Source organism: Sitophilus oryzae, unplaced genomic scaffold (assembly GCF_002938485.1).
Source record: "Sitophilus oryzae breed Bouriz unplaced genomic scaffold, Soryzae_2.0 scaffold_177_pilon_pilon, whole genome shotgun sequence".
Lineage (NCBI taxonomy): Eukaryota > Metazoa > Arthropoda > Insecta > Coleoptera > Curculionidae > Sitophilus > Sitophilus oryzae.
Window position 1 is genome coordinate 4,799,887 of NW_022146479.1, and position 26,153 is coordinate 4,826,039.

General features: G+C 30.5%; 1 protein-coding gene across 1 annotated transcript in view; it reads right to left on the reverse strand.

Moving 5' to 3' along the window:
- The window catches only part of LOC115882356 (lachesin-like), a 174,239-nt gene extending 149,016 nt beyond the window's left edge, over window positions 1-25,223 (reverse strand). Inside the window, exon 1 of the mRNA XM_030900384.1 lies at window positions 24,995-25,223. Within this exon, the coding sequence (XP_030756244.1) occupies window positions 24,995-25,061 (67 nt within the window). The 5' untranslated portion in view covers window positions 25,062-25,223. The remainder of the gene's footprint in view (window positions 1-24,994) is intronic.
- Between the last annotated feature and the right edge of the window lie 930 nt (window positions 25,224-26,153).

Below are 26,153 nucleotides of genomic sequence, written 5' to 3' on the forward strand. Positions count from 1 at the left end.
TAGATTCGTAGTATTATAGACTCTAGTATATAATCAATTTCCTATGTATAGACCGGTAAAGAATATACAGCGTAACAGAATGATTTTTATCACGATATATTTATGAAAAAGTCTAATAAAAGAAGTAATTTCCTTTTTTTAGATAAAATTTTATCAATTATTATTCTCTTTCCAGTTTATTTAGGAGAGGAAGAACAATGTCAACAAGATATAACGCCTTAACATATCTCTAACAAGGACAAATATTTTAGGCTTCTGGAAAGCGTCAGTCAAGATTACAGACTTAATTTAATAAAGAATGTGGGAGAGATAATCTACACTGAAATAACGCCAAGTATTGACTTACGAAAGTATATTAAAAATATAATATATAAAAAAATGATCAAACTTGATACGTATTTTCGTCGAACATACTTCGAGTGTTTTTATTTAAGCAATATAGTTTTTATTTGAGCAATATGAGGTTTATATAAAAGTTTAGTTTATAGAAATATCTTATCATTTTACATTTTTAGTGTTAGCATAGAAAATTACATTATGTCTACAATAGAAAAAAATACAATTAGTATACACGCGAAGTCGAGCACAGATGTACCATCCTTTTCTCGAAGGTATTAGCGGCACTTTTGACTACCAAGTACCTCCCTTCTGGATGAAGCAAGAATATTAATTTTTACTAAACATGAGGATATACTATAGCTGGCTATATTGCCAAAATATCTAGTAATTATACCTCATAGTTTATAAATTATCGCTTGTCAAATTTCTTTAATTTTGTCACTGACACACTGACAGATCATCAAAAATCTCGAGATATAATAATAAATTAAAAGTTAGTTGTCTAGCCGCTATCGGTAATTGACGTTCCGGCGATGGTAATAGGAAACGGGTGATAAGATTTTTTTTGAAAATTGGGATTTTTACATAAAGGCACCTGCTTTATCTACGTAAAATATTATCAGCAAATTATATTATTAAATTGCAAAATTGTTGATCTTTATATAAAGTAAATTGAATTAATTTTTAAAGTGATCAAAGAAAAAACTGCTTTTTTATTTTAAATTAACGTATTAATGTCACAAAAAGTTTGCCTGTTCCGAAAGTTGCCATTTAAATATTAAAACACTATCCTGATGAAAACTATTTGAATATTATTATCTAATATTTGAAACTCATATGTTTTAAGAAGAAGCGTCAGACTGGCAGATTTTGAAACTGTCGAGGAAACAGGCAACAATTTAAAATGCAAATAAATTAGTCTTTTCGCTTAATAGGTTTGCGTGGCCATTTCAAAGCAGTCTATTGCTCTAAACTGTCCATTAACTGACCTTTTATTCATGAGCCTGCCTGCATATTTTTCTGCAATTAATTCAACACTCTTCTGTCATTATTGCTTGCTTCCCCAAACTTTTTTAATTAAATCTCAATCGCACACCTTTATAGAAAAATTTAAATACTAATTAAGCTTTGTGCATTTTTCAACTGGCACATCCTTAAAAATGATTTGTTTGAACGGGCAAAATAGCGATAAATATATCTCGTATATTAAATTTAATATTTTTTGTTCTAAACAGTTTTATTTTATAAATGGATTATAGTATAACTAATAGCTACAACAAACTTTAATAATAAACATTATACTGGATTGAAGTGAAATCATTCTTATGAAAAACTATTTAAAATATGTAAATCTTACTACAACTATATATAAAATAAATAAAAACAATGAAAGTCTGAAATATTTTTAGTATCAATGCCTAGACAAAATTAAAAAAAAAACATTAGAACATATCGTTCCAAATTACAGCATATGTAAGAAATAAATAAGCATATAAGAAACAGCTAAGTTTTGTAAACACCCTGTGTTTACAACTAAAGGAAGACTAATAAAAGAGATAGAAACAAAAGAAAAATGAACTAGGATTAAAAGAGACACACCCCGTAAATACAGAAATAAAATTAATAGTTTTAATCGTGAGATACTTTCTAGTTAATTCCGTCGAAGACATCTGGAAAAGTAACCCTAGGAAACGTATATTGATTTTACTACATCCCTAATATAGGAGTTTTCGATTAAGGTTTAATGCTGTCTAGATTGGCATTTAAGATTATAAACCCTCTGCCAATTATTGGACAGACCCCTTTTCTTTTGTAATTGAACGGAAAGCGTTAAGCCTTATTTTTATTAGAAGAGTACTATGACAGAAGCCACCTTTTTTTTCCAATAAAGATTTTCCAAATTATATATTTTTTAGGAATAACAAATTTCTATTTGCAATAATATTAATATATAAACAGAAATTCATTTGGGAATAAAAGCTTGAAGAGATGTTGAACATTAGTAATCGGCTTGTTGCAGTGTCACGCAGTGTGATCGTAAACATCAACAACCCGAAAACGTATAAAAATATAGGGTCACTATGTTACAACAATCATCAAAGGTTTTAACCAAAGGTCTTGAAATAATAATTTTTCGTTAGCCACAATCAGCAAATAGAAGAATATGTTGATTTCAACTAATATAACAACTCTAGTTTTCATATCAACATAAAATATTTTTAGTTCCTGCCTCAGCATCGATTTTCCACCTCATTTTCAACAATTAAAGTAAAAAAAGTAGTATATGACCAGAAACAGCAACTAAAATCAAATCTCTATCGCAAACAATAAGAATACGAGCTAATCTAATGCTTCATAATATAAAAAATATTTTAGTAATATTTGTATTCAGTGTTCTTAAATATTTGATGAATGATGACAGGAAACGGATGATTTCGAAGACTGTAAGACATATAGTGGCCGGCCGTAGCTCCAGCGTTAGTGTGTCGATCTGCGGAGCGGAAGGTACTGGGTTCGATCCCCAGCCAGTACGGTCGCTTTATTTATTTAATAAAAAAATATTTATTTATCTAAATAGAGCGACCAACGAGCCGCCACCTCAAGGAAGGCAATGGCAGACCACCTTGAGTATATTTGCCTTGTACAGCCTCTCAAATAGTGCCGTTCGGATTCGGTGATAAACTGTAGGTCCCGTGTACTTGTTAAACACCGATGACACACATCACAAGTACGCCGACGCTCTATATAGAGTATGGCACTGTAAAGAAGAAAGAAGACATATAATTCTTTAGATACCAAACTTGTCACGTCGAGTCAAGAACTCTACTTTCCAAACATACTCTAAAATTTGATAATTAAGAAGAAAAACATCAATATATAGAAACTCTATATTAATTTGACACTTTCTTTTCTATGCTCTCATTTATTGAAAATATCTATCTCAACATCCCTTTGAAATCTAGTTTTTATTTCAACATCTATTTAAAAATATATAGTCATCATCTCATTATCAATTTAAATGGTTTTAATTTCTATATCCAGCATTTCCATATTCACCATTTCTATCCTCCAGCATAAATTTATACTCATGGAATATCTATTTCAATATTTATTTGAAGATCTTTAGTGTTATATCTCAATATATATTTGAAAATATCCAAAGTCTATCTCATGAAAAATTTTACATATATAATTTGAATATCATCACATCGATTTGAATATCTGGAGTGTTCATCTTAATATTAATTTGAGTATCCATGGAAGTCCAATCATCATTGCATACCTTATATGTCTCTCCTTATTCTCCAGTATCTGTCGAATGCAGTTGTACACCGCTTTACACGGTCTTCTTCGTTCCCCAAAAGGCCTGCCATCATATTTTCTACATTGAATGAAACTTTTTATACTCTTTCATACGCGCGTCTATACATCATCAACTTCAGTACCATATAAACATTCAATGGAAGTTCAATCTAAATATGAAGATCATGATATTACTAATTTAATTATTTTTTAATAGACAAATACTATCCGTACTGTTCCGTCGTTGGATTACTATGTCTCGATGAACAAAGACTCTGTAATTAACTTCGTATCCAATGCTTCTGTAACACGTTATAGCCGGCTTTCCCGGCGTGCCGAGAAAAATAGCGAGAGGCAAGAAGGGCAAAGGACTCCGCTTTTTAGGCATCGCAGTCTACCTCGTGTGTGTAGCGACATGAGATGCAGATTCGTTTTTGCCCTCTGTTTTATGCGGACGCTGAAAAGGGAAACGACAGCTGTCGCACAACTCAACTGGACAGTGTAAGTCAGCCGGCGAGAACTCCCAGGCAAAATATAGTTTTCTGTGACAATTTCGTTGCGGAATAATAATTAATCATTTCTGCTTTGACCAGGAAAAATATCACCCCAAAAAGGAACAGATATTTCTATCGATTAATTAACTTATTATTACATGTCATCCAACCAAACAACAACTCAATGTTTTCCAACATGAAAGAAAGAGTGAACTATTTCGTTTTGTTGGTTTTTATGTGTTTTGTCTGGCAACTATGATGGTCTAGTGTGTACTCGCTCGACAAAAAAGAAAACAAAAATTGGTGATTATTGAAGCTGTGCAAGTGTAGCAAGATCACTAATGGAAATTCTTGAAATGTTCTTAAATCTGGATCGAATTTCTCTACAATTACCAATATCCTTCTTTTTTTAATCTTCGAATCATTTTCCAGCGTAATTTTTTGGTTCTTTCTTGATGATCCAAATTTTTTTTTCTGGTATTGGGTTAACATTAGAATTGCGCTGGATGTATACAATAATAGTAAGACCCATAATTAATTATGGAGCAGTTGCTTGATACACAAAACTAGAGCAACGTACAGCAAGGCAAAACCAGTGCAAAATGCAGAGACTGGCATGCATCTGCATCACAGGAGCCATGAGAACATACTCAACAGCAGCAATGAAGGTCATTCTATATCTAAGACTCCTGGATATTAACGTCGGTAGATATGCCAATGCAACAATTATTAGAATGGTCATTGACGGAAACAGTACTTGGAGAATTGTCAGATCAACAGTTTGGAATACCCTCAAATAAAAAATTCCACTCTTCCAACTCCCTTTAGGATAACATACCAAGAATATATAACTTTGAGAAACACTTAACTGTAGTAGTGAGCAATAAATAGGATTAGACGAGAGAAACGTTTGCTCAGCAGGTAAAAGACGATGTAGAATGTAGAATGTTTAGGAGGGCGACCGCGACCTTTCAGATCTACCCTTTCTTGAGTTATAACGAGTTATAATTCATCATACAGTCTCAGGGCTTTAACCACAGCCAGTATCTGAGACGGCTCCACAATGGCCAGCTCTCCATTCTCGATATCAGCCGTACCAAAGTTCATGTTACGAACGGTCGTCGTCTCGGCGCGCTCAGTGAAAAGGTGTTCTGGTGTTTTCCCATTTTCCCCACAGAATCTGCATTCGCCGTTGTTTTTCAGCTTCAGCCAAGTGAGGTGTTCGTTGAGGAGACAGTGTCCTGTTAAAAACCCCGTGACAATCCGAAGATTGTTTTTACTTAAATCAAGGAAAACCTTTGATTTTTCTCGGTCGTAAGTTCTGAGGAACTTTTCGAGTGGAGGACACCGACAGTCGAGAACCGTCGAGACCGTTGGAGGACACCCATTCCGTTACGGATGAAGTCTTCCAGATTCTTCAGTTCTGCTACGTTCCTGCTGCTTTCAGTTGGTTCCCGCTTGAAACTGCTCTTAAAAGACGATACCATTACTTGGGATACTGATGCTTCCAAAACCAAAACAGGAGATAGTCAATCAGCACTAAAATCGATCAACTCAGTAACCATCAAGGTTAGTCAAAGAATGCCTAGAGAATATGAACAAATAAGGCAAAGAAAATGAAGTCTCCTTACTCTGGGTGCCAGCTTACCAAGGAGTAGAAGGCAATGAAAAAGCACAGGATCTAGCTAGAAAAGGAGCGAACATTCTGCTAACTGTACCAGAACCGTTCTGCTTCCCAAGTGGTAACCAACTTAAAGCAGACCTCAAGAACCTGGAAAGATTTATCAGTAACCTGGAATGGGTATCCTCCAACCGGTCTAAGATACTCAAAGAAATTTCCCAGAACTAATGCCCGAAGAATCAAATCCTGAGACTGTATGATGAGTTATAACTCAAGAAAGGGGGCTTAATAGATCTGTAAGGTAGCTGTGATTAACTCTCCTCCTATACATTCTACAACATTGGAAGAGTAAATTAAAACAGAATATCTACAGGCGGTTGGGAATGTTTTACCAGCTCATTCATACTATTGGTTCGAAAGAGAAAAAAGGCCCCAAATTTTTCAGCCTCTCCCCTATTGATATGTTTGGTCGTTTTAATCACATCGGGTCTCGTACAATGATTTTTTAAAACCAATTTATTATCAGATGTCATTTAGTCAGGAAGCAGGGCAAGACTGGATATTTAACGATGCCGCAATGATGAAATAAAAAACGGTAATTTTTCACAAAATATTTTAACTGTCTTCTGTTCTATTTATATTATATTATTATGATACTTTAAATGAATATTTTTTTTTTAAATATTAAATATTAATTTAAATATAATTCTAAAATTAGATTCATGTACTTTATATCACTTTAAAAAGTATTTTTCTAAAAATTCGCATGTTTGAGTTATTACTTTTAAAAGTATCTTGGTCTATAAAAAAAATTTTTTTAAAGTCTTGAAATAAAAAGTTTTTAAAAAGGAAATTAATACTCATTAATCGCTTTAATAGAAAAAAAAACCTCTAATGAAAAACTGTATTTTTCAATATCTCGTTAAATATAAAGTCGGGAAAAAATAAAAACTAATCACCGGGTTTTTATCTATTGAAAATTGCCACAATTTTTAAATGGCATTTGATTGAGCGCCTCTTGTACATTTTTGCGGTAATTTCAACTTTGCTCTATTTCTTATAGTTTCGTTTTTTTTCAGAAGATCAATAATTTACTATAACTGTAAAAACTTTTTGAAGTGTTTTTTATCTATACTAATATATAAAATCCTTAAGTGACTGACATACTGATTAATCAGGATCCTGCTCAAACCACTCAACGTAAGTAGCTCAATTTTGACATACAGAGGTTCGATAAGAAGAGATTTTTCGAAACACGAATTCTAAGGGGGTGAAACTATCTCAAATATTAAAATATTTTTTATTTAAAAACCGATGAGTTTTTCGGAAAAACTCTTAAATACGTATATTTTATTTTGTTGTTTTACATATTTTAAGATTTTTGATAAATTTATACAGGGTGTTTCATAAAATATGACCACTGAGTAATCACGATTCTGCTTAAATTGCTTAACGTTTAAAGCTGATTTTTGGTAAACGGATTGACTGTGGGGTGTAAAGGTTCGATAAGGAGGGGTTTCTCGAATCTCAAATTCCAAGAGGGTGAAAACGCCCCTCAAATATTACAATATTTGTTATTTCAAAAGCGGTTAGTCTTTTAAATTTAAAAAATTTAAGATTTTTAAATTTTTTAAAAAATCATACAGGGTGTTCCAAAAAGTTGGGCAATTTCTTAACCACGATTCTGCTTAAACTGCTTGACGTAAAAAGCTTATTTTTGGCAAACGGATTTTTCGAAACTCAAATTCCAACGAGATAAAACTACCCCTCAAATATTACCAAGTTATTATTATATAAGTTATTATATCTGTATATCTCATGTAATTACACGATTTGTGTGTTTGGGATAAATAAATATAATAATATCGCCATATTGTTTTTTCTCATGCTGATATAAATGTGAGAAAATTTTTATCCAGTTTGTATGTTAATGGAAATCTTGCTTTGCTTTATCATCACCATTACAAATGATTAATTCGATGCGAACGAAGTCGCTGGTACACGCTAGTCTTTTCATATACTCCATGAAATGTTAATTTTTTTAATTGGTTGGTCAAACTCCTGTTCAAGTAAAGACTTTGTTCCAATGGAATATTAAACTTATTTTATAAATAATCAGATTTTAAGTTTTCAATATTTAGTTTAAGTGGTTTTAAACCTATTTCTTTTTAAAATATTCTGTCTAACAGTTCGAATTAATACATCACTCTCTGTTATAAGTTATTACTAGTTTAAATAGTTATTTTAAATCGTAGCTCTAGAACTCTAAAGTGGTTTACATGACTTAGTACAGATAGTTCCGCAATCTGCAATTACTAAGTTAGGATCAAATATCCATTTCCATCAGCTGTACTTTATCGCCTAATAAAAGATCAATATAAAATGTAGGAATCAAATTTTGTCGCAAATTGTAAATTACCTAGGTTAAACCCCCAATAAAATTTACTTTTAGAATAGTTACAGAGGAGAAATCAGAAAATTTTACATTTACGATCTTGAATTTCAGCTCAGATTTCTGAAAAAAAAAAACGCTTAATGCTGGGTTGTAAAAATCGAAAAAGCTGTTGAAAACATTTTTGTCTAAAAGACAAAGGTTGCTGGATCTATTCTGCTTCATGTAAATGCGATAAAATTAAATGCTCTTACTCTATGTAATATCTTTCAGTATTAAAATAAATATGTACTATTAATGACCGCTACAAGAAAAAATCATATGTGCTCTTGAAAAGTTAATCAGGTGGTTTCTCCTTGCCTGCTTGATCATATGCCGTTGACCACTCTTGGTTCTTCCATCCGAGGGCAAAAGATGGAGATGTGATTAAATGTATATACAGGGTGTTTTAAAAAACATATGCTTATATATCTCTCGTGGGGAGACTCCTCACGTAAAAATAAGTTTTATTTTTCATACCAACAAAGGCCCAATAATATTTGCAACAAAATTTGTAATAACATCAAAATCAGTCAAAGTCGCAGTTTTTGAGATATTAACATATTTTAATATGGGCGGCTATACGTGCCTCCCGGCGCTTTTTTTATTTGAAATTGCTGTAGGTTGGGCTAACAGTAATAATAACTAATAGTAATAATATTTAATAATAATTTATAGGTAAAATATATGATTTATTAATTTTATTAATTCTGATTAATAAAATTGCGTTTATTTCATCAAGGAGGCCGAATTCGACAAAATATCAAGACACAATCAATTTTGATACAAAAACCATCAGTGGCGCACATGTTTTTTTTAATATTCCAGTGATAACCCATATGCACGTCCCTGATGAATTTATCGACACTTTTTTAGCGTTAAAATATGTATGTAGCACTTATAGTAACTTTTACCCTCAAAATTTAATTCGAATCACTAAAAGTAATGAGGATTCTCCCCACGAGAGATGGCATATGTTTTTTGAAACACCCTGTATAAGAAGGAATTTTGGTGGGACGGCAAGGACGTTATACCCCCTAGGTACTTCATTGAGAGGAACCAAGGCTCGCGTGGGCAGGACTTCAAGCTTTATTTTATTAAAAGATGTGTTTTCTAATACAATAATTCAGTTGATTTGAGAAAGCTATTTACGAAGATATTTAATAAATTATCTTAGGTTCGTGACATTGTTTCAGCAATAAACTCATTCTCTTGATTTTAGAAATAATTATTATCATTTATTTATATTTTATTAATACAGAATATCTATATATAGAACACATATAATAGTCTCATAAATTAAAAACGGTCGTTACGTAAAAAAGAAGTCGTAACCTACGTAAGGACATGAACTTTCTTAGTGGGTTTCTTAATGATACTTATTCCTGCACTTAATTCGTTGTTGGAATTCATTAATCCTGTATTAATACATAATACCGCTTTTAAGTACCGTTTTATCTTTATAATGAAACCTTATCTATCAATATTATTAAATTAAGGAGATTTTTCTTCCGTGCCCTTATTATACTATTACACTATATGAGATAGTTTAGGATTTAATTTAAATGATTTAACCTTGAAGCACTTGTTTATTGTATAATAATATTTAATAAAATGAAGACTGACATATACAGGGTGTCCCCATCCATCAGAGATCATTTTTTTACAACAAGATCTATCGATTAAAAATATTTTCAATATGGCGGCACTTCCGGAAATACCGGAAGTTGACAACAACTTTCTTATTTTAAATGGGTACCCCCATTTCTTATTACATATTTAAATTCTCTGTAAAATTTTATGAATTTTGATATTGAATACTTCATACCTAACATTAGCCGTTTTTGAGAAAAAAAAATATTTACTAATAATTTTTAATTTGTATAGCATAAAAGTCAAATTTAGTGATTACCACAGCCACTGTGACATAAAGAGGAGACATGTGGCTATCTATTTCAAAAATAAATTATTGTTTAAATGTAATATAATAACGGCGGTAGATGTCATGGAGTTGAGCAGTTAAAAAATTATCAGACATCATTTTTTTTAAATGGAAACCCCCTTTTTTTTATTTCACTAGCGCAAAGGTTTTCCAATTCGTTACTTGTTGACTACACATGTTCCTATACCTAAAATAAATCGTTTTTAAGTTATTTAAGATTAAGTTTGAAAACGTATATTTTTCTTGATTTTATCTAGATCTTTGACATTAAGTGTCAAACAGCCAGACAATTCATTTCAATCTGTCAGAAAACGAATTATTTGATTTTTCTATAAATACTGCCTGCTTAAAAGTTTAAAAAGTGTATTTATAGAAATACTAGATCTCGTATTTTCGCTCTTTAGTGATATCTCTAATAGTTGATGTTGATATTAATAATATACCGTATCATCGAAAAAAAAAACAGAGCAAATAAGTTGGCTTGGAAATGATGATCGATAAAATACTGCTTTTTGAACAAAGTGTCACAAATGACACATGACATATGACATGGCCAGATCTATTATTTTACATCACTTGACGTTTAAAGTCATAGGCTACTGTTTAAAATCAAGAAAAATATACGCTTTAAAACTAAATCCTAAATAACTTAAAAACAATTTATTTTCGGTATAGGAACATGTATAGTCAAAAAGTAACCAATTGAAAACCCTTTTCACTAGTGAAATAAAAAAGTGGGTTTCCATTTGAAAAAAATGATTTATGATAATTTTTTAATCGCTCAATACCATGACAGCTACCGCCATTACCCTACGATATATGAGCAATTTAATTTTTGGAATTGATAGCCACATGTCTTCTTTTTATGTCGCAGTGACTGTGGTAATCACTAAATCTGATGTTTAGGCTATATACATAATTTTGACAGGCAGTTTTTTTCGTTCAAAAATTTTAAATATTTTTTTTCTCAAAAACGGTTAATTTTAGGTATAGAGTGTTTAATATCAAAATTCATAAAATTTTACAAAGAATTTAACTATGTAATAAAAAATGGGGGTACCTATTTAAAATAAGAAAGTTGCTGTCAACTTCCGGTATTTCCGGAAGTGCCGCCATATTGAAAATATTTTTAATCGATAGATCTCATTGTGAAACAATGATGTGCAAAAAACCTCGGATTTAGATATTGTAGTTCTCTAGAAACTTCTAATGCACGCTCAGCCTGGGACACCCTGTATATCTTCAGTCTTTATTACACACACCATTATAGAAAAATCAAAAAGAGAAAAAAAAAGCTTTTAAGAAAGTGTGTGTGCTTAGAAAAAAACTTATTACTAGCTCCCTAAAACTGAAAATAAACCAATTTATATTAAATTCGCCATTCAAAACAACACACCTAATAGGTACACGCAAAATTGCAATTTTATTTATTTTAAATAAACACAATTTAAAATTTACATTTAGAATTTAAATGAATTCGTTATAAAAACTACAAATAGCACTCTATATATAGCATATGCCAAATAAATTGTTTGCAATAAAGGACATAACGCAGTTAAAATAAATGGCATTCCAAAAATGGCTGTTTAAAAGTGGCATGATAGGAATATCTAAGTAATGAATAAACGCTTGTGTGGTGTTTATTAAATTAATATAGGTAGAATGACATAAATATAAAAAGAAAATTCATATAACTTTTTAATAATATACAGGGTGAATTTCCTACGATGTTCTCTATGGGTATCTCGGAAACTATTGGAGATAGAGAGTCGGTTAAATGGGGAAAGAATTGCAGTTTTGTTGGGTCATAAATATGCGCCTTTCATATTTTTGAAAAAATTCATGGATTACTAGATATTTCGAAAAAACAAATTTTGGCTATTTTAAAAATTGTTCCTAATTCCATTATAATCTATTTTAGACAAAAAGTGTTCAAATAAAAGTTGTAGATAATCACATTCCTAATGAGTTTGTTTTCTCCGATTTTTTCTAAAGCCTGTCATTTTTGACATATGACACAAACATATGTTTTTTTTTAAATAGAAACCATAATTGGCCATGACTTCATAAAAAGCGCCATTTTTTAAGCTTTTCAGCGATATAAACTATAATATGATTCTTTCACAAAATTACTGAGTTATAGCCAGCCAATTCTTATCTTTTTGACTAATTTCACTTAGTTCCATGGAAACAAGTTCAATCGTCGTTGCTCTCAGAAATGTGAAATTGTCACATCCAAACTTTGTAAATAAAAATAAACAAAAATTGTAAATAAGAGTTTTTCAAATGAATAAAAGCGTGTAGGATTATTGGTTCAACTTTTCTTGGCTATACAGTTTCTAGGATACGTTGACCGGTGAACGTTACTTACGTTTTTTAAAAGGCGCATATTTATGACCCCACAAAACTGCAATTCTTTCCCCATTTAACTGACCCTCTATCCCCAGTAGTTTCCGAGATACCCATAGAGAACACCCTAGGAAACTCACCCTGTATAATAATGTCAAAAATTTCTACATAAATTTGTCATTCATGTTTTCAATCTCGATTTCAATGGACACTTTTTATTTTTTGTTGTTTGTAAAAACTAGTTACCCCTCAACTGGTGTGGTGAATTATTATTGTAACGCTTATGGGCGTTCTGGGGTCCGACGGACCCCAATTTTTTTTCAGTTTCAAATACATGATGAAGAGATTTTATAAAAAGCTTGTTATTTTAACACTGTTTATATATTCAAACTTATGAATAAACAATTTCATTAATTTTCAACAAATTAATAAGAACGGACACAAAAATAAAGTAAAACGCATTTTTTAGGAATTTTTGACAACAAAAATATAACTTGGCTAAGAAACCCATAGAAATTAAAAACATATATATTTTATGATTTTACCGTATTATTAAAAGTACCAACAACTGAAATGTGAAGCTAAAGTTAATAAACATAAATTATTTTCAACAAAACTGCAAACCTTGAATGTACATAACTTTTTTAAATACAGTTCATGCTAATATAGGTTCTGCATTTGCCGCACATGGATCGTGCACATTTGATTCATGAGATTTTTGTTTTTTGTCATTTCTTCATTGACATATGGTTGCCATATACCACATCTCTTTATTTTCTGGTATCGATTATTCAATTTTCTCTCTTCTATAAGTAAGAGATTCAGAATCGGAGTTATGGTTACTCTTCGGAGAAAAATCAATGTCTCGATGGTCTTCATCTCACTTAAGCCTCTTTAAGTTCACCAAACCACTCAATTAATGCTTCCTCAAAATTAGCGTCCCAGTGAGACACACTTTTTAGACTACCCACCATCCTAATAATGTAACATTCTTGGCGTGGTGGTGCCACACAGACCCCAATGAAACTTTAGCCCCCGCTGGTAGGAACAATACTTGACAAAATCAAGTGAGCCTTTAACAGTTGCATATTGGTACCCTAGAATTTAGAATTTAAAATGAGTGGGAGGGGGGTTAATCACTTCGACCTTAGATCCATTGTGTCCCCCTTTCTTGAATCATAACTCATCATACAGTCCCAGGGCTTTGACAAAAGCCAGTATCTGGGACGGTTTTATAGAGGGTAGTTCTCCATCTCCAATATCAGTCGTACCAAAATTCATGGCACGAATGGTTGTCGTCTCGGCGCACTCAGTGATGAGGTGTACTGGTGTTTCCCCATCTTCCCCACAGAATCTGCATTCGCCGTTTCTTCTTAGTTTCAATCTACTGAGGTGTTCATTGAGGAGACAGTGTCCTGTTAAAAACCCCGTGACAATCCGTAGATTGTTCTTACTCAGACCCAGGAAGATCTGTGATTTTTCTTGATCATAAGCCCTCAGAAACTTCTTCGAGTGTCTTAGACCATTGCAAGATTTCCATTCCAGGTTGCGGATGGAATCTTCCAAGTTCTTGGGTTCCGCCTTGAGTTGGTTACCACTTGGAAAGCAGAACGGTTCTGGTCCAGTTAGTGGAGTGTTCGCTCCTTTCCTAGCTAGATTATTTGCTTTTTCATTGCCCTCTATCCCTTGGTGAGCAGGCACCCAGTGTAGGAGGACTTTGTTTTCTTTGCCTAATTTATTCAGCTTCTCTATGCATTCTTTGACCAATTTCGAATTGATTGATGATGACTGAGTTGATCGCCTTTAACGCTGCTTGACTATCAGATAAGATGGCTATCTGATAGTCAAGCAGCGTTAAAGGCGATTGGTACCCTAACTTAAAGGTAAATGGCGCGGCAAGACCTAATTCTTAAACGTAAACATTTTACAGAGGTTTAAATAGTGCTTGGGGTCCGCTGGATCCCACCACGCCAGTTGAGGGTTAAAGATTAAGAGCTAAACGAAGTGTGCCATGTTGTAATTAGAAACACAGTGGCATTTTACAAAAAAAAATATATTTTATTTTTTCAGTTCAAAACTTTCTAACATTTGCAGTTAATATTTTTCACGTTTTATAGTATTTTTAGTCATAGAATTTAATTATAGTGTAATTATCTTTTTAATCACGATATGAAACTCATTTATTCATAATTATTGTGGTCTTTTTATTGCAAATTACAAACATACTTGGCAATTTGTAAACTAACCTCAGTACACTACATGTTCGTATGGTTCTGTTTTGTTCTATTTTTGATTGAAACATAAAGTGTATATCCAGCATATGAAGCTTTTAACAAAGCGTTTTTAAAAGCGAACATGAAAGTAAAAAAATTACGCAATACCCTGTTATTTTGGCCTTATTAAAATCTGAAAGGCAAATGATACTGTCCTGTAGAGGAAATGTGTTTTATGTTTATTTCTTCGTTATACATTATTAGTATATTATCATTTTTATATTAGAGGAAATGAGGCTAATTCGGAATACTGTTGGTAATTTGGAATACTCACTTATTAAAGCTATTCGTGGCGCTACCTGGTTAAATATGGTATAAACTACTAGTTCAGCTTGTATTAATGGACAACAGATTTTGTAGTTTGAATGTGGTGGACAATGATTCAGTATTGAAACTAAAAGAATTTCGGACTTCCGTTGTTTTTATTTATTTTGACTAGGAATCTTTATTCCAAATAATCAAGATTTATTTTTTTTGCAAAAATAATAATGCCACTACTATTCTAAAATACCTTCACTTCTTTATTTAAATATGACATCAAGCTTAAAGCATTTTATCTGTTTTCCTAATTATCTATTTGACATCTTCGATAATAATTTTATAAAAATTAGTATACCGGGTGCATCTCAAAAGTGGCTCACCCCTATAACACTTTTATTTTTTCAGATAAAAAATCGAAATTTGGTATGTTAGTATATGACATAAATTAGGATTGGTTGACGTATTCAATTGTTTTCTGTCACTTCCTGTTTCCCCGGGAATGACTACAACTTTTGATTTTTAAATGGACCTTCGGTATTTTGTTACTTAATTCGATAGAAAACGACACTTTGAATAGAATAACATACCATATGTCAACTTTTGACATTTTCGAATATGGTTTATATGAAATTGCAACACGCCAATTCATAATGACAATTTGACTCAAAATACGAAGTATGTGGCACCAAATTATCCGTAAAAAAAAACTCTTTCCAAATATGCTAATAAGCCACCCACATTCCATTTGAAAATTGAGATATGATTAAAAATACGACTTGAGCACATTTTAACCGACCAGAACAAGACACTAAAAGCATTAGACGATCAAATCAAATTTTCCAAGGCTCCTTGATTATAAATTAGTGTTTTTAACATATCCATGACACTCTGGATTGAAATTTAAAATTTTGCGCTAAGCGAAAATGTCAAAAGCTCAGATATGATATATCATTCTATTCAGACTGTCATTTTCTATCAAATAAAGTAAATATATATCGAGGGTGCCATTTAAAAATCAAAAGTTGTTGTCATTTCCGGTGAAACAGGAAATGAATTTTTGTTTATATTATATAGTAACAAACCAAAAAAGTGTTAAAAGTTAATAAAGTTAAGGGTGAGCCACTTTTGAAACGTTCCCGGTATATAAAAACGGAAATAAATAAAGAGGATGTCAAAAGGAAATTCTAAATTCGTCAAATTGAAAGTGCGATAATACAATATCTAAAATAAAGAATAGTGTTTTTAACAAAAAAAAATCAAGTAATGATATGGACAGTGGCTACATTTTGGAAAAATTAAATGGGTTAGTAGAAAAAGATGTAAGGGACAGTGCTGATATAAGTATGGTGAAAAATAAGCAGACATCTGCTCCTAAAAGATCGGAAAGGCACTCTAAGTATATTAGTTTTTTAGACTTGCTATATATTTTATTGCCCGCATACGAGATGGAAAAATTTACGACAATATCAAGGAATAATTCATTGGGTAGGTAGTAGGTATTTTGCAAATAATGTCGAGAACGTTGGGTGATACGTTCTTATTTTAAAAGTCATTTTTCTTACCTAACGCGTTTAGAATACGGAAACGAAATGTAAATGTCAAAAAACGAGCAAAGATGCTTTTTCTCTTTAATGCATATATTATATCGAAGAGGTAGCAAAAGTTTATTTAAAATTAGCATTGGCGCTACTAGTTCGGCTGTGAGTCGTTAGCTTTTTCTCTTGTTCTAGTTTTTTCTACAGAAAAATCGGAATAGAATTGTTTTTCTTAGTTAGCAATTAAACCACAAAAGGATAAACCTGTTTAAAGAAGGAGATTATACATATTTTGCACATAAAAATTATAGGGTGGTCCGAATAGTATTCGGGAAACTTCGACAGCATATTCTGCAGATGAAAATTAAAAAAAAGTTTGTATAAATTTATGTCCTATAATGCTTAATTTCGGAGATACAGGGTGTAGAAGTTTCATTTTTATTTCGGTTTTTTCATTTTTTCATTTCATTTTCAAATAATTTCTGAATTAATACCGATATTTGGTTGAAAATTGGTGTTTTTGATATGCGAAATTTGATTTCGATGTCAATATGTCTTCTACTTATAGGGGGCGCCACCTACCTGCTTTTTAACTGATCTGAAAAGTAATAACTTTTCGTCCGTACCTATATAAAACTAATGTGTAAAAAAATATAAATTTCCATAATTTTTACGTAAAAAATATCTCTTGGTAAAAATCGCTACGAGCAACCGTTTCCAAGATGTTTAGAATAGAATGGAAATACTCAACACATGTCAATATATTGACAAAAAATAAACATGTTGACTAGATTATTTATTTAATTGAAATGATAAATTTGGGGAAACTTTTTATATTTTTTAATCTGAATCATGAATTTTTCTAGAAAAATACGATAAAACAGTTTCTGTTGAATCTTTGGCACAGCAACAACACAGAAATGTATATTTTTTCATACAGTATTGTAATACAGGTAGGTACAAAAATAGAAGTCAAAAAGTGATTACTTCAAAACAGTTAAAAATATGTAAGTGGCGTCCCGTGCAAGTAGGGGTCATACTTACATCGAAACCAGATTTTTCATATCAATAAACACCTATATACCAATTTTCATCCAAATATCGGCGGTAGCTTAGAAATTATTTGGAAAAAAATCGAAAGAAAAATGAACCTTCTACACCCTCTATCTCCGAAACGAAACATTTTAGGATATAAATTTATACGGACTTTTTTACTTACATTTATCTGCTGAAGTTTCCCATATATAATTCGGACCGCCCTGTGTATTAATCATATAGGGTATCTAGTTATCCTCATTACTATGATTTTATAGTTTTATTAATTAAGTTAGCAAAAAGTTGCAATTCTTATGTTCTTTACAAGTTTATCAGATGAACTATAAATATTTATCATATCGAGACCTTTGCTTGTCTCCAGAAGCATTACAGCGCGTTCAGATGGAGCGGACCGTACGCGCGGAGCGTCCGCGCGGATGTTTTTTCAATATGGCTCATCCGTACCAAGTACCGTGAGCTTATATAGTGCAAAGTACCATGAGCTTATATGAACAATTTCACATGAGCGCATATGCTCCGTCCGACGGAGTTCGTCCGACGGCTATCTTGAAAAAACACGATGGACGGTCCGTCGCGGCCGGGGTCCCCTCCATCTGAAAGCGCTGTTAGAAAATCCCAGTTAGTTGATAACCCAAAAGACTTCAACAATAACATCGAAATATGAATATTAACATCTCAATATGTTATTTTTAAGATATGATTTTTATAATATTTAAAAAAAGAGTCCTACAAGCAAAAAAATTTTTAAAAGATAATCTCAAATACACTTGGATGTATCAACCGTATCAAGAGGGCTTAATGATGCTGACTCTATAAGAGTTATATAACAAGAGTTTTTAGGATATATATAATACTGCATTTCAAAATAGAAAAATGCAAACAAAATAAATAATGCTATTTTTACTGGCTCGGTAAATATTTTGAATGATCTGCTAATAAGCACTCCCTTAGGCCCCCTAATATTCCCAAAGGGCGAGGGTGAAAAAATACGGAAAATACACTTAAAACCGTTTATTATTCCGTTTGCGTAAAAAGTAACTAAGCACCTAAATTTTGGAATTATCCGGTTCACTTGACGCGCGGTGTATTTTAAGTAAGAAACAACCGCATTTATTCAGGAGCTCAAAAGATAAAAATTAAGAAACAAGAAACAGTCATATTTCATTGGGGTTAAGTCTAACAACCCAAGTTTTTAGCCCATAATGCACTGGGTCACAGACTGGTGAAAAATAAGCAGCAGTCTGTTCCCGGAAAGGTCGAGACTAAGACACTCTATATTAATTTCCCAAGCGAGCTATATATTTTATTACACTTACTTGTTTCCCTCTTGGCACTTACATTATTTTTCAACTGTATGAAATGTAACTAATTACGAAATGCATAAATATCGCAAAATGTTTAGGAAAATGCACACAGCAGTGCACTTGATGCTTCCGTGCTATTAAAGAAATAGCAGCGCATTTATCTTATTAAGAAATTTGCCAGTCACTACGTATTTTTAAAAATATTAACTACGCATTTTTTTAACAATATGATATTATTTTTGTTAATTCTTATTTTATTATACCATTTTTCGATTTGGCTTTTATTTGAAAAAATATGTCTCATTATACAGGATTAGTTTTTTTTAGGTTAGGAAGTGCAAATATTGTCAGGGCTGGTAGATCTCGATAAAAGAAATATATTTTTTGTTTACCGTTTTCCAAATAAATCGAAAATATAGTTATTTTGCTTTAAAAATAAAAAAAAAATAAAAATGAATTTTAAGAACCCTCGATTACTCGTTTTTTCGTTCATTTAAATTTATTCTATTACCTATTTTGCCATATTATCAAGGGATAAATACAAAATTTTCTTTTTTTTGTAAAAAAAAACCTGATGTATTTCTGGGGTAGAAATATACCACCCCTGAAAATATTTGAACTTACTAAAGACTCACCCTCTATAAGGTAATCCAAAATCCAAATTAGCGATATTATCTACTTTTTCAAAAAAAAAGTTCAAACAACAAAATTTGAATTTGATGTTGAATGTAATTGAAATTACTTTTTTAATAGAATAATTATTTGGGTTTAACTATCTACAGGGTGGCCAAACTTAGCGAACAAGGCTATAACTTATAATATTTTACTATATTTTTTATCCTCCGACTGATTTAAAAAAAAATGTGGCGTATAACAGTCAAATAAGAAACTTTGTCTTAGACTTTTCGTCATTGTTTAAACCTGTTTAAAAATAAATAAAGTAAGCAGATTATATTTAATATATGCCTAACACTGGTTAGAATGTAACAAGATCGTAAAAAATATATAATATCATAATGATAAAATATTCGAGAGTTTAGCCATAAAACAACAACTATTAAACTAGATAAAGTAAATAATGACACTGTTTAGAAGCTTTTCTAGTCTTTGGGTTTAAAAAATACCCTTTTTGTTCCGTGTTAAATGATTTTAGCTGGCCTAAGAAGTGTTCAGCATTGTCAATGATTTATTCTTGTTGTCAGTTTAAAACAATCAATCTTCGTTTCGGCAATTTATGCATGCCGTGTGGCCATCGTAAACTAGAAGGTTATCGCTGTTAAAAACACTAAAATTTACTGGTCTATCTAAAAAATATAGTCCAATACAAGTTTTCTCTATTCCTGTTTATAATTTTTAATTCTGATTTAATTTATCTCTTTATTTAAAATATAATATTAATAATTCTGTATCCAAATATCTACGGTCAACTAACAAATAATCAATTTATTTTATTACTTAAATAGTGTAGCTGCAGAGATAAAAAAACTAACTTCGTGATTGACGTTCCGTATAATCTAATATTAAACTAATTAAAAGACTGTCACACTGAAGGATTAAAGTAATAATGTTAATTTAATACATTTTAATTGTTAATGGTGTTTAAAATCAATAGATTTGTCAATTTTCCCATAAAGATCTGCTTTTAAAGCATATTTTTTTGTCTCAGAGACTATAAAAGTGTAGAATATAACGCCAAAAAGCACATAAAAAGTATTGTAAAATCTTGAAACGCATAAGTTTTTAAAGCATAATTAAACAAGAAATTTTGAAATATGCAAAACATAATTAATACTTGATTTTATTTTAAATGCTTAATATTTTATACCTGTAAATTCATAATTTCGGTGTCTATGATGCACTTTTTGTTACTTTATTATTATTGTTTTAAAAGTAGTCAATTTAATAATCGTCAGTGATCCAAAAGATAAGAAAATACAAATATTTTTTTTTAAGTTACAGAACTAAAAATCTACGGAGATAAATTTGTCAATGACAGAAAGTGAATATTTGCTATTGTTTTAAATGTTTTTAATTGATTTAAATGTTTTTGATGTTAGATTTCATTTTATTTTAAATGTCTGATCATTTATACCTGTAAATTCATATAAGTTCCTAAAAGAATCGTCAGTAATTCAAAACATAATAAAATACAAATATTAGCTTTTCTTTAACTTAAAATGTAATAAGTTTGTCAATGACAGAAAGTGAATATTTGCTTTTTTAAATATTTTTGATACATTTCAATCTATATTGATATTTTTATGTGTATATTTCTAAAACTTTCTGGTCAACTAAAACCTGATTGATGCTCTTTATAAATACCTAACTTTATATTAGACTAGAAACAAAAGCTAACCTTAATTTATTTATTTGAGCTTTTACAGTTCAAAATCCTAGCAGTTAAATTCTAATATAAAAACAACTTATATTTAATTAACACGATTATCGTTAAAATAAGGCGAGCTAAATTTCGAGAAGTGCAATAGAGACATGTTTTAACCGGTCGAATAACTCGAATAATTCAAATTACTCAAATTATTTAAGCTCACGGTCTTTGCAAATTGAGGTAAACATTAAAGGCTCAAAATATCGTATGAATTTATAGGAACGATTTTATTGGGAGAACGCTCCCATATAAAAGTTGCCTAATTTTATTTAGCACCGTAAAGAGAAAAACTTAAGAAACTCGTATCTTAAGTGTTTGATCATTTTTAAAAAATATTTAACACCTTTAATTAAATTCAACAGTATAAAAATAATTCTTCATGTATGTACTCTTTACGGTAAATTACTCTGATATATCACGTACCAAGTATTTTAAATATGTAATACGAGCACAGCCGTACCTTCCTTTTCTAGAAAGTATTAGCGACACTTTTGACCACCCTGTAACCCAAAATGTCTAGATCTATCAAAATATCAGATCATCAAAACACACAACAATTTTGTTATAAATTGTTACTATTAATATTAGACATCTTTATTTCTGTAATAATTATAATGACTTGGCAATTAAATGATTTCGATATTCTACTAATTAAAAAACTTATTCTTAAGTGCAATGTTTAGGTTTACTTAGTAATCGAAATAGTAGATTATTCTTTTATAATTATAATGCCTTACAAGTGCCAAGTCATCATAATTATTGCAGAGCATGTTTTTACTTTCTATGTTTATGATGGTATTATACATTCAAAATAAATCAGCGTTTTATTCAAATAAGACTTTTTTTAAATATACAAAATATATTTGTTAGCGAAAGGCATTTTAATTACAAAAATTCTCTTTGTTTTAAGTTTCGTTTTCTCCTAAACATTTACGTTTTAATAAGGTAAACTTAAATTTAAAGTTGAAAATAAATACTGTTAATAAAAACATTTTTATTAATATTGAAATACAAAAGAAGTCAGAAAATACGTCCAGTTGTTTACTATTTTCTTGCTTGATCTATCAAGTCAAGGGATAAAAGGTATTTTAGGTATATTTTAATTTTGCGGTCTTTAATATTTCTATTTAGATTTATTGCTTTGCAAATACTACAATGTTTTTTCCCTCTAAAAATTCTTGACTTAAAGAATAGCCTTTTCATCTTTCTGATAATAAATCAAATCTATGGCTACGTGAATATTTATTATTCTCAAATGGTCAGTCACTTTATAGTCTGATATAATGCCTGTTATAAGAATGTACCAATTCAACATAAGATAAAAGCTCATGTTTTTACCTTAAATTAGATATAACAAATGACAAAGTTTTTATGTTGGTGTCCTTTATTACTTTTAAAAAACAATTTTTTTAATAAACTTTTGAAAATATATAAAAATAAAAATAAATTTATCCTAAATTTCTAATGAAATTTAAGTTCTAACAATGCTTCTAAAGCTTTATTTATATGTAATATTGCAAAGGATCTGACCATGTAATAATACACGTATTTATGAAATAATTTAATACCAGCCATAGCTGGAAATACAAGAAGTTAAAACAATGCTAAACACTAGCTTAAATAAGTCAATTTCTATGCAAATAATGTATAAATCAAATGAAAAACAATTGTAACTTTGCTTTCTGTCAGTTGAATAAATAAATTAAAGTTACAGATAACACCGTTATGGTTATTTCCATTTTATATTGTTATAGTTGTAACGCGCGTATCCAATAAATATTTATACGAAACCGTAAGCTAAAGGTTAATTAACTTTTTTTCGTTATTGAAAATAAAATCACATTTCGCATACATTTGTTTAACACAAAAAATATTATATTTTGATCTAATAATATACATATATTATATTATTATTATTATTAAAATATAATATTTACTGACAAAACTTTTAACATGTTTGATAAATGATATCTTATTAATAGTATATTTATGTTCATTATACTCTCTGTAATATATAAAAATTGAACATGTTAATAAAGATATAATAAAAGAAGAATAACAAAAGCTTGAAAATAAATAAGGTACTTATGTAGAATAAGAAATAAATTAATAATGCGTAAAAAAGAAATATCCAAGAAAACTACTCGAAAATTGTTGAAGCATTATATCGCACACAATTCCTACATAACTGTATATAATCAGATTAACTTTTTAACAACTATTTGCGTTAAGCGAAGAAAACGTAGTTTTAATTATTTAATGAAATTAATTTGTATTTGAAAATATTTTCATTGGGAAGTAACCTAAAATGAATATATCGATCTTTATCTCATATTTAGATTTAATATTAATCAAATAACAAATTAAAAATTGATACCAAAAGTATTATGAATATTTGACAAGTGAGCAAAATTCAGAAGTATAATAATTATCGTCCACTAAACTGCAGAAAAGTTTTTTTAAAAAAGAAAATTCCAAAGTAATATAGATTAAAATACAACGGCGTCAGCGAGGGCTATGAAATGAAGATCGCTATCATTTTATACGTAAAATTATACGGTGAATGTCATTGATCGTCATTACCAAGCCAACTGGAGGCCGTTTTTTTCGATCATACGGTATTTATAACTTAATTTGATATACAGAATATAAGTCCCAGAAATAAGTGTAAGTATTTTAACTGGTAGTATATTTCGGCCTAAGAAGAGAAAATCCAGAAAAGATCCAGTGGTTCTAAAAAATTTAGCAAAAAATCAATAAAAGAATCATATTTTCTTTTTTCTGTTTATCGAATGTCCAATATAATCGAGTTATTTTTCTTTGAAAAATAACAAAAAATGATTTTTGCTCTCCTAAATTTAATCTACTACCTACATATGCTTGCATATTATCAATATATTATGACATTTAAGTAAACATTAAAAAATCAATTTTTTGCCAGAAAATAACCTCATAGATGTGTTTTTGCGGTCGAAATATACCACTTTATTAAAGAAAAATTGTATTTATTTAAGACTCACCCTGTATATTTAAATATATTTTAAAAAAAAATAGCTCACACACGAATTAGAAGAAACACAAAATATAAAAAAAATAAAATATACAATTAAGAAAAAAACCACGCTAAATAATAATTTATATTATATAAAATAGTTATAATGATACTATATTCTTTAAACTTCCTGAAAGTGCATTTTAAGTTGGAATAAACAATAATTTAAATTTTAATTGTTGTAAATAATATTGTAATGACATGATATAGTAATGTAGTAATAAATAAATGCATTTTATAAATATATATACCAGTTTGATTAAGTTTAAACATATGCGTTGTATTTTTACTTTTATTAAACAGAAAGTAATAAGGAAACGTGCACCCTATACATAAAAATTATGCAATAATTCTAAAAGGAAGCTTCCAAAAGTTTATGTATGCAAACGAAAGTCTGTTTTATTTGAATAAGAAAACTTTGAAACTTTTTACGGCTAATAAGCTTGGGAGACCATTTAAATATTTATGAGAATTATATCACAAAAATGTTACGAACGTGATACATGAGGAGAAACAAGGTCCCAAACCCATACCAAAGCCGTTCCATGTTGTTTAAATATGTATTAATAAAAGAGACACCTGTTAGACGCACACATACATGGATGTGCGGAAACAGAAACTTAATAAAAATTTGAGAAATATTGGTACCTTGGTTGATGATAAAGAAGACGTACAACAAAGTGACGGTGACACTTCGGCGTTGATTTTTGGCCATCGTTTGCGATCGCTGTCGGTTTGCGGCAAAAGTTTAAAGTGATTTTATTTACGTGGATCGCGCGTCCCGATATCCGGCAGATCGGGGAAGCAAGTTGGCATGACAGAAGTCGCGAGAAGACTGCCGCAGGCTGTTGGGAAATGCGACAGAAGCTGGAGAGAATAGCTGCGCTCGCGGAACCGAACGATAGACGAGAAGCTGAGTCGCTGCATCACACGCTTTTCTTCTCGTACAGATACAGGTACAGAATGCTTACTGCTTAGCGGAACCGTCGTTGAAGTCCTTAATTTATCTCGACGGCAAACTCAACCGCAACAGTTGTCCAACAATTAACTTTCTAGGCGCTTATGAAAATCACACTTTACTAACACTTTTTTAAATCTAAATTTTCTTCAAAAGTATATACATACCGGGCTGGCAACTGTTACTTTTGGGTCGGTATTTACACGTGTGAAAGTAAATCGCATAGGGATCTTATTAAGTCGGAGTGAGAGAAATGCGACGGTGTGTTGTTGCGACGTTGCCGGTAGGCCTTTCCCTATCAAGTAAAGTAAAATCACGATCGCAAACCGCTTATTTTTAAAAGACTTTTTTCGGAAAGATAACTAGATAAAATCATTAGACATGTTTCTGAGCATCTGAAATGGAATTATAAGGATATCTTTAAGGTGCCATTTTTTTATAACGAGAAAATATCAATAATCGCGATAATTTAAAAACTCAACTTTTTAACAAATAACACGCCATAACTCAAGAACCACTTTAGATATTGAAACTTTTTTTTATTGAAGATCGGATATTTTACAATATGTTTACATAAGAAATATTCGATACCGTTGTTTTTTTCCATTCAAAAATTGTAAACAACCCATTCATTTACTTTTAGAGCATAGCAATTTTCAGCAATCGTGTAATTTTTTTATTGATAAAGATTTTCACATACTACGAAAAAAATACAGCAGAAATATTAAGGAAGTTTTTGAAAAAACTACAAACAATTATTTCTAATAGATTTCGAGATATCGATTTTTGAATTCAGAGTTCTAATAGCGCGACCACTGTCGAACACCAACTCGATACCACTTATTTTTA